The sequence below is a fragment of the Odontesthes bonariensis genome, chromosome 16 (assembly GCF_027942865.1).
Source record: "Odontesthes bonariensis isolate fOdoBon6 chromosome 16, fOdoBon6.hap1, whole genome shotgun sequence".
In the NCBI taxonomy this organism is placed as follows: Eukaryota; Metazoa; Chordata; class Actinopteri; order Atheriniformes; family Atherinopsidae; genus Odontesthes; species Odontesthes bonariensis.
This window is the reverse complement of record NC_134521.1, coordinates 9,610,158-9,620,549: the sequence shown is the minus strand read 5'-3', so window position 1 is coordinate 9,620,549 and position 10,392 is coordinate 9,610,158. Positions and strand designations below refer to the sequence as shown.

Here is a 10,392-nt window from a genome sequence, read left to right as displayed (position 1 = left end):
CACTATTAATCGTGATTAATCAGGGAAATCATGTGATTAATTAGATTAAAAATTGTAATCGTTGCCCAGCCCTAAATATTAGTAACTGAAGATAAGCTTATCTCTTTCCGACTTAAAAGCACAGGCTCATTTTGTTGTGGTCACCAGTTCCTTGTAAACACGTGGAAGGGAAGCATGAGTTGGAACCAGCAGCTTCTCTGGCAGACCTGAACGCATCACACATCTTTGATACGTGATGCGCATGTGTGATGCGTATGATTTTGAATTTCCCCCATTGGGGGATAAATAAAGTATTTTTCTATTCTATCTACATGTAGGTCACACAAACACCAGCTCCAGGATGAGCAACAACGACTCGTCTCTTGGTTGATTGGTCCACTGCTTCCATGTACTGTAAACTGAACTACCAGGTAAAACATGCAGCTTATCAACAAAGTACTTCTTTTCAAAGATCTCACTACAGAAGCCCAGAATGGACAAACCAGTTTTACAGTCAGTTGTTGAAATGTCACATGTTCCTTTATCCTCCGTTGTATATATATCCCCATCAAAAAAACACAGGCTGCAGGTCTTCACATTTGGACCCTTTTGCTTGAAAGATGACAATAAGTCACTCACACAGTTGAGCCATTTTCCTCCCAAAGCATTTTAATAGATGATGGTCACAGAATTATCTCAAGAGGGACAGAACAGCATTTGGTGAATCTACAATGAATAAATAAATGTCCCACAAGGTCCATCATAATGTGCTGTGTACTGTGTATATGCAAGCTACATTCACCGTCCTTTACATGCACCTAATATAAGAAATATACCAGGAGAACTCAAAAGGTGCTAATAAAACACAACATAAAAACAGCACAAGCGCAGAGCTGGCAAACATGAGGAGGAATCGTTTCCCTTTTAAAACACAGCTGGACTTCAGTTTCTTTTGGCAAGTTTTCCTGCCTCCACACAACCTGAAAAGATCAGATCACCTTTGATTGCAGTAACAAAAGATAAGCTTAAAAGCGACTCTTTGTAAGGTAAGCTCAAAACTCAAGATTAAAAAAAAAAAAAAAAAAAAGATAAAAAGAAGAGATTACACGTTTATGGTAAGATGAGTCACACCACATCATCAGTGTATCAAATCAGTGTTTCAACATCTAACAGTTCTTTCAGAGCACATGCACATTAATATGTCAAACCTCGTGACAACCAAAACACAACAGACGACTCGTAGCAAACAAATGGTAAAACACAAGTAAAACACAGGGATAAGAAGGGCAGAGGTGGGCTGACAGCGAGGGATGATGAAAATCATCTGTCGCCTGAAGATGGAATCAGACTGAACACAAAGCTCACAGATTTTTTTTTCCCCACACCAACGGGGCTGAAATAAGTTGGAGTGTTTGTTGTTTACGGCGCTGACCTGAGCCCTGTAAACAATAACCACAATGTGCCGAGTGGAGTGAGCCTGTTCACACCCGACATTAACGCGCGCCGGATGATCGGATGCTCTGCGCGACACCAGATCTGAGCCCCGCTCATTCAGCAGAACGTAGCCCACCCAAGGTGACGCCTCCCACCAGCTGATCACTGGTTATTTGGCATCTGCAAACAGAAATGATGAACATTTTCTTGCGACTAGAGTCTGGAAGGACGATTCGATCACAAGTGGTCACTTGAGATGCGATCGCCCGCCAGCTGGGGGGGTAAACTGCTTAACTCACGAGCTGTCGAGCATGCTTGTTAATGCCAGGTCTGCACAGGGCCCATAAACAAACCAGAGTCAGTAACTATTCTAATCTAGTTGTTCGCTTAACCCACACGACAACGGATTTATCAAATGTATGCATTCATGTCACCTTCAGTCTGAGAACACCTTCAGTCTGAGAACACCATCAGTCTGAGAACACCTTCGAGGCGACAGGAGAAGTGAGAACAATCCCACGTTCACATTCCAGCTGCTGGAAATTTAAGCAGAGAAAACGGGAGGTCTTTACTTCTTCCATGCAGTGTAGAAAACCCATCTGACACAGGATCATTAAGGACTGCACAAACGCATTTTTAAAAAGGATCATCATGATGGAAGCACGTTCTCTGCATTTCATCTTTTCAAGGCAACCTTGGAAAAAAAGGATACTGCTCCAGGTAGGAGGGCACGCACACCACCTCTTTGCGGAAGTCCACGGGACACGAGAGCTGCCCCAGCTGTTCCTCGTACAGCCTCAGGGCCTCCGTCAGATTCACGCTGTTGCCCTGGTGACAAGTGGAAGAACGAGAGAAGTTCACCAAAAGAATGGTGCCGAGCTTATTTTCTGCTAAATCTGCTGGTTTGGATCGGTTACTATGTGTAACCATGCCAACGGAAACCTTTTTTTAACATGTGAAAACAGCTGATTGAGCTTTCCAAAGCAGAAGAAATTCCTCAAATAAGACCCAACATCAGGTTGTGTTGAATAGACGTAGGACAAGAGAACAACAAACAGAGAGGAGGTTTCACCAAGACATGGACTCCAATGTCTATTTATACAGCTGTCAAACTACAGAGGTGGACAGAGACTGCAGACAGGACAGGGGCTGCAGACAAGTAGGGATGTCCCGATCCAGGTTTTTGCACTTCCGATCCCGATATTGTATTTGCACTTCCGATCCGATACCGGCCTATCCAAGCATGTATTAAAGTTTAAAGTTATTTAGCCTACTAACTTAGTTGTCAGACTCATGTTGAAAAGGGTTTTCCTGTTTATTCAGGGATAAACACAAAATTGACAAAATTATAAATAACAAACAAATGGCATCAGTTAACAGTAAAAAGTGCAAATAATACTGTAAACTGTATTAAAAAAGCAAATCACACAAACAACCTGAGTAGAAAATAGTCTATTAACTCAGCATCAGTACTCTGCTCTTGAACAAGTGTAAACCAAGGCTTTTAAAAATTCAGTGCAAATAGTATTGTGAACTATTTAAAAAAACTCCCCAATCTCGTCCACACTTTGCACTCCACCTCTTCATCTGTTTCGTCTTTTAGGGTAAAATAATCCCACACAGCTGACATTTTTACCGGTAACTTGGCCGTCTTAATGGTTAGGACACCTGTGGGTTAGGAGATGCTAATGCTCGTGTGTTGAAGGTGTGCCGGAAAATGCGGACCGGATTAGGGAACAACACAGAAAAAACTGGAATGGATTATTTGAATCGGTGTGCTGGAAAACACGGACTGTTTCTTAAAAAAAAAACTGGATCGGCATTTTTCCATGCCGGCCGATACGCATTTTTTTGCAAGTATCGGATCGGGACAAGCCTACAGACAAGACAGAGACTGCAGACAGAGACTGCAGACAGAGATTGCAGACAGAGACTGCAGACAGAGAGGTAGAAGTACAGGAGGAGGGATTTCAGTGTTTGTTAACAACAGATGGTGAAGTCCTGCATATGTTACTGAAACGTACTGCACGCCGTGTCTTAAACTGTTAGCTGTGAATTTCCATCCATGATGTCTACCAAGAGAATTTATCCAAGTTACATGACGACGCTGCATGTGATGTCATCAGCTCAGTCACTGCCAGGCAAGCTGATCTCATGATATTTCAATCACGCCTCTCTTTGTAACACTTCAACTTTCCTACAGTTTGTTCATAGATTTTTATTGCTATTGTATCCATCCATCCATCCATCCATCTGATAAAGTATTGTTCAATTCAACTGAATTTGCCACCAATATTACGAGTTGTACTCTATAATTACTAAATGAGACGACTCACCTGTGTGAAATACCTCCCTTTGGGATGCAGGACACGTATTGACAAATCTAAGATGAGACGCAGGAATTCCCATGTTGAGTCTGCAAAAAAAGCCAGAGGGCATTAAAAACAGGCTTCTCCATAATGCATGTACACAGCACACCAACCGACAGAGCAGATTGATAGAGAGTGGAAACCTTCTTCTGGTGCAGTGGATATTGGGATTGCAGTGAGGTCATTAATTACATAATCGAAGGTCCTTCCTTCCTGCACATACTTCTTCAACAGGGGGACACAGTCCTCTATTAATATCTGTAACCCACGAGAAAGGAAGATTTTACCTGATGGACAAGATTTACCTTGTAAATAAGTTCAACTGCCCCTAAAGAAGTGCCAACAGAGACTTAACAAAAGCAGTTAAACAGGGAGATATGTGGGTTCATTCAGCACTCACTTGGTAACAGTCTCCCCTCAGGTTGTCAAGGATATTGCCGCAAGTTTTTCTCATGTGCATCTTGCACCCGTCGATCACCTTCTGGTCAATGTAGAGGCTTCGTTAAGGAAAAAACAGTCAGGTGGTGTTACATTTTGTGAGAGAAGACGACGCTGCCGTCGGGGAACACAGCAGAACAGAATCTATAAAGGATATCTCCACCATGGTGATCATCTTTGGCTTTTGTTTGACCAACTCGGCAAGGATGCCTCCATCCCCTCCTCCTAATATCAGCACCTCTTTTCCAGCATAATTCTCTTTTCCATTGCCTGTGATTGCCTGTGTGTAGGCTAAATCACTCTCTGCCAAGTCTGCAAGATAAATGCATCATTTACACAATCGTCACCAATTCATTCAATGCATCACTTTACACGTTTATGCCTGCAGTTGCTGCCAAACTCTTGTGTGTTCTGTAGTGTTGTAGACACTTACTGACATCTCCATCAAGCACTAGGATATTTCCATACTGCTGCGAGTGCAATATCTTTATATTTTGGTAGGCAGAGTCTTCTTCATACACCACCTGGTCAATATCATACTCCATCAACCTGCCGTCAGCGGTGGGCCAGTATCGGTCAACTTTTGCTCCTCGCATGAGGACTGGGAGCCTTGAAGGGAAATAGATACAACACAGTTGATCACTGCAACTGCAGCTTGATGCGACAGTGTTTACATACGAGTGAGCCGTGAACTGTCAGATCCTTACTTCTTAATCCTTGCAATATTGCCATTTAAGAGAACTTTTAACTTCTTTTCCAGTGCATTTAAAAGCTGTGGAGAAAGAACATATTTGTGTCACAGCTGTAAATTTTTAAGAGTCATAATCATTTAACTGTCATGGAGAAAGTTACCCTTTAGAAACGTTCAGGTTTTGGCAGGTAGTACGTTGTATCTTTTGTGTTTTTAATCACTTACATTGTCTAGTTGTACAATGTTATCCTCTTCATAACACTGCAGATCAATGGTGACCAGCCCATGGGAGTGCACACGCAGAATGACAAGCCTGAGAAATTGTTAAGATGAAGCGACACTGTGAGTCCGACTCTGAAAACACATCTGATGATAAAACATTTTAAACCCACTGAAGTCGTAGTAAACTGAACCCAGATAATGTGGTTTGGAGTGAAATTTCTCCGGCATGACCTGTGCGCTCTGGACATGTTCCTCAAGCTTTGAGTCAGAGAAAACAGAAGATGCAAGTAACAAAAGAGAATAAAAAAAAGAAAGAAAGAAGGAAGACTAAAGCCTGGTGAAAAATAAGCTACAGGGGGAACTATCGCTAGCGATCACAGCAAAGTTGCACATGCTGTCTTGTGCTTGTATACTGAGACATTAACTTGGGCCTGATGCAGCTGTGCATGCACATATACTGAGTGATGCCCTGCAGGCCAATCACATCATTGTCCTGTAAAAGTAGAATAACATTAAACCCATTTTGACATCAGACACTGAATGTTCTGTTGCATCTTTAATCAGAAATTATATCTGATGATAAAATGCGAAACAGCAGCATATAATAGTAAATAGCAATTTATAAGACATGAAACTGAAGAGCTTCAGTTGTCTTCATGGGTCAGTTGGATATGTGAACTCACTGAATGGGCTTATTTTGTGGCAGCCTGTGGTGGTTTGCTCATGATTTAATAACAGTAAACACAGCCAAAGGTCCACTGAGGACACTGTGATCATGCAGGGAGACAGCTTAAATACAAGGCTGTAGATTTGTTGGGGTTTGTGTTAAAGTGTAAACAACTCTGAGATCTTCAACAGAAAGAAATGATGAGAACATCATCATTCAGAGTAGTCAAAATTATATTTTAAATATCACAAATTCACACACAACACGAGGTACCGGTTAGTTGACTGGCTGAACAGGTCCCCCATAAACAGAGACCGAGGGTCCTCCAGGCAGCCACCCAGGGTTCAAATCCTGGCTCTGGGTCATTTCCCCCCTCTCTGTCCCCGTTTTACGTCAAACAACTTTCTAATAAAAGCCACCAGGACCAAAAAAAAAATGCTCCTTCTGCCAGGTTTTGTCTAGCAAATAATTCATAGAGTTTAAGCACAAGCAGAAGCGTTTACTGATGGGAATAAGATCATAAATAGCGTAGTTATAAACAGACGCCATCAGTGTACAAACTGATTCCAGGCTTGTAGCCACACATGAATTAGCCAGTGTATTTTTCTATAAATGCTGATGTGTAGAGTAAAAAAAAAAAAACTTCTGTTAATCACATGCAACTTATTTACTTCCAAACATTTTCTGTCATTTTTAGAGCTGAATAAAAGTGACACACAACAAGAAAAAATGACAAATTCAAGGACAAGCTCGGCCGGTACGCTGCTGTTCATGCAGCTGGGGTGCAAAAGATATAGAAGAACGTAGAGAAATACAGAGGATATCTTTGTAATAGATGGGAAAACATATGCAGCTTCTGCTCTGCTGCGTGTCTGCTCCTATGACAAATATGTCCCAATCCAAACGTCTGCCATCCAAAATAAGACTCTGCAGTGGACAGTGCATTTATCTACAGATTATATATAACAAAAACAGATGCAGCTTTAACAGATATAGAGTTAGGACTCCTCTTGCTAGCTCTGACTTTTTTACTTTAAGTGCTAAAATGCTTTGAGCATTAAAGTAGGGATGTTAACCGATGATTGACCGAACCAACGTCGTCCGGTTAGAATTTTTCTGCCGTCGGTTTAAAAAAAAATAAAAAATAAAAAAAAAAAATCGCCACTATTAACCTAAATAAAGCCAATGTGGCTGCGTGTGGACTACAACATAATGATAATTGTAACACTGTAATGGCAAAAGACACAAGACTAACTTAGCCTACTTGTGATATATTCATCTGTACTTAAATGGCATGACGACAGGAACTTATTGCAAAGGATTTTGTGCAGCATAGGCTACGCCACAGAGGCTGTTGGCATTCGGTAAGTTTTTTTTTTTTTTAACAAAGTCATTGGTTGACCTACTTTCCTGTAACACCGCCAAATGCACCGTTCTCCGTGTGTGACTTTGTAACGGGGGCTTTTAACAGCCCGAGTTCGGTGCCGCGTTTGATTCGTGTTTAAAAAGTACAGTGACTGGAAGGGCGCCGTTGCGCGTAATGTGTGGCTGTGCGTGTCTGCGCAGGCACAGCAATTATTTTTCTACCCAAAACCCTTATTCCTCCACAAGTACGCCTAGAACTAATGGTCAATGATTGGGAAAAATGTATAATACCAAGGGCACGAACTAACATTGATTGTGTGGTGGGAGCCTAACCAGTCTAAAATGGGGGCATAACTTGTTCTACGCGACAGAGAAAGACGCACGACAGGACACAGATATCATAAATGGCACTTATAGAATTTTCGGTGACCGACTTTAATCGACTAATGAGGCTCAAGACTTTTTTTAAATTTCGACATCCCTACATTAAAGTTAGATGGTCTTCATTCAGGTCAGATACACTCTCTTATTTCTTGCTCTTACCGTCCATTCTTGCCAACAAATGTAGCAAGGTATCCGTGCCCATTTGTGTCATGAATAGTCTCCGTCAGCTCCTGCTCATGAAATATGGACAGCAGGCCAGGAACTATCGAGGCAGAGTCAACTGAAAGGAGAGATAAATTAATAAAACTGTAGCAACATTAACACAATATACTCTGCATCAGTGGTGAGAAGAATCCTCGGATCCTTCACTTCCATTAGTGGCAAGAAAACTAATTAAAACTGGTGCTTTACAGGTAAAATTTTAGTTATGTTTTAAGTAATTGATTGATTAATTATACCCAAACAAGTCTTATCCCAAACAGTGGCCGAGCTTATAGTTATACCATCATATTCCACCCTAACTGATAATCATAGGATTATTACATATAGATTAAAATTGAAGGATAATTTCAATACTGGAGATGGTCAGCTATACTTTTCAATACTTTGCAGCTGCTTTAATTTCTTAGCACCACTTTCTTCTTTCTCTTGATAAGTAAAAGCTGCTTTTTTTATAAGTATTTCCATTCTACATATCCTAAATTTGTATAACAAACAGGACTTTCCCTTTTATTACACCTTAATCCTTTGATTAGGATTCAATATATAAAACACTGATTATTCTATCAAATAAGATTAATTATTATACATGAAGAATCCACAATATCAAGCCCGATGTAGTCCTACTTAAAGGGAATGTTTGATCACATTTTTGTTGTAAAAATGAGTAAAATCTGTCTGCCTTGAGAGGATTTTCTAACAGGAACATTTAAGTTGGCCTAAACACTGTTTCAGAGCTCGGTCACACTCGCAGCTGTCTCATCGCCGCTGTTCGATAAACGTGTTTACAAAAAAACTACAAAAATGGCCAAACATACGTTACTTCCGGTGCGACCGCGCTGAAATTCAACATGCTTTATTCACATTGTTTGCCGGACAGATACGGAGCCGCTCTCTAGCGCATTGGGACAGAGCAGGCGATAAAAATCACATGAAACGTTAACGTCCACCACACAAACATGCCATGGGCAATAAAACTGTGTTTTTCTAAATGCTCACTTTTAACCTTAAATTGACGCACACGTGTGAACCATTTCCGGAATACATCAATCAAACACTGCTGCTCTGAAGGACAAGACTAGCAGATTAACATTAGCTAGCTAAACAGCTAGCATACAGCTCCGCTGCAATGACTGGAAGCTGAACATACAGCCTGTTTTCAGCGACTCGTCGCACTCTTCCTACCTGCAATAGAGAGGTTAAAATCGAGAGTATAATGTCGCACTGCCATGTCTCACTGCAACCGACATCCATGCCTGGAACAGCAGGCTGCGAATATTTATGTGCAGAGACAGAGGGAGGGCCCTGCTACCGCTGCTACTACCGCTACACACTACACCGGCCAAAGTAGGCGGGGCCAACGTGCTGCGAACGTGTTCAGCACTGGCTGTGGCTGAGTTGGAGTATCGCAAGACGGGTGGGAATTTCAGAAGGCCAGCACCTGCAAAAGAAAAAAAGAAAACAGAATCTATGGAAGTTTTTCTGTGCCATCAGAGTTTGAATACCAATTTCTAATATTGAATTTTTACAGCATCAAAATCAGACTTTGTATTTGAAAAACCAACAGTGTAAAAAAAAAATCAATTTCTAAAAGCAAAAATCAGTGTAAAAAAATTCAACATATAAAAAAAAATTCAGGGGACAAAAATTCAATGGAAAAAAAATTCAATGGAAAAAAAATTCGACTTCAAAAAATTCAGTGGAAAAAAAAACAGATTCAACATCCGGGTAAACAGGGAGAAGCAATCGATCCCTGTTTCAATTCATCCAACGGCAGCCAATCAAGTTACGCTCCATTGGACAGATCAGCTCAATAGATATTGAGTAATATCTGTTACTCAATTTTACTAACACAAATGGCAAATAAAGTAAACTCACTAACCGAAGCACCATCACCCGCGTTGGTGGACATGGCTGATCTGTCCAATGGAGCGTAACTTGATTGGCTGCCGTTGGATGAATTGAGACAGGGATTGATTGCTTCTCCCTGTTTACCCGGATGTTGAGTCCTTTTTCCACTGAATTTTTTGAAGTTGAATTTTTTTTTCCATTTAATTAGATGGTGATTTTTTTCCACTGAATTTTTTTAAGTTGAATTTTTTCCATTTAATTTTTTTCCATTTAATTTTTAGATGTTGAATTTTTTTCCACTGATTTTTGTTTTTAGAATTTTTTTTTTTTTTTACATTGTTGGTTTTTCAAATTCAAAGTCTAATTTTGATGCTGTAAAAATTCAATATTAGAAATTCGTATTCAAACTGATGGCACAGAAAAACTTCCATAAGAATCTCTGGCTGGAGCTGCGAGTCTGTTAAAAACCGCCGCAAGGCAGCAATGTGCCCCGTGAACAGCGAGTGTTCAAAACAAATGCTCCATGGAATGGCATCTATGTAAAGTGGCCAGCAAGAGATAGAATAACAAATGATCGTTTGCCCTGCAGTGACTGCCACAGTGACAGAGAATGGATTGGGAATTGATTTGGACTCCGAAATTGCATCTACCCAACAAAGCACTATCTACAAATATGTGAAGCTGAACTTTGTGCATACATTCATGCAAATAAATAACTTAGTTTATTTGTGAATGCATTTTATGTACAGTTTTTAGAACTGATGTTGTACTTT

At 40.6% G+C, this 10,392-nt stretch overlaps 1 protein-coding gene across 1 annotated transcript; it reads right to left on the bottom strand.

Moving 5' to 3' along the window:
• Nucleotides 1-627: 627 nt before the first annotated feature.
• On the bottom strand, nucleotides 628-9,121 carry sms (spermine synthase). The gene is made up of 11 exons (XM_075487717.1): nucleotides 8,954-9,121; nucleotides 7,709-7,829; nucleotides 5,137-5,224; nucleotides 4,928-4,992; nucleotides 4,654-4,829; nucleotides 4,378-4,532; nucleotides 4,183-4,272; nucleotides 3,926-4,040; nucleotides 3,750-3,829; nucleotides 2,126-2,241; nucleotides 628-2,012 (listed from the first exon to the last, which is right to left on the bottom strand). Exons 1-11 carry the CDS (start codon nucleotides 8,997-8,999, stop codon nucleotides 1,982-1,984), a joined length of 1,083 nt encoding a protein of 360 aa, XP_075343832.1. The 5' UTR covers nucleotides 9,000-9,121; the 3' UTR covers nucleotides 628-1,981.
• Between the last annotated feature and the right edge of the window lie 1,271 nt (nucleotides 9,122-10,392).

What these genes read in the sequence shown, in the direction of transcription:
- sms (XM_075487717.1), bottom strand. Translation starts at nt 8,999, where the DNA reads ATGGCAGTGCGACATTATACTCTCGATTTTAACCTCTCTATTGCAG. An exon ending in TTTTAACCTCTCTATTGCAG is followed by an intron (nt 7,830 to 8,953) that starts GTAGGAAGAGTG and finishes CTCTCCTTTCAG; the next exon opens with TTGACTCTGCCTCGATAGTT. An exon ending in AGATGATCACCATGGTGGAG is followed by an intron (nt 4,273 to 4,377) that starts ATATCCTTTATA and finishes CGAAGCCTCTAC; the next exon opens with ATTGACCAGAAGGTGATCGA.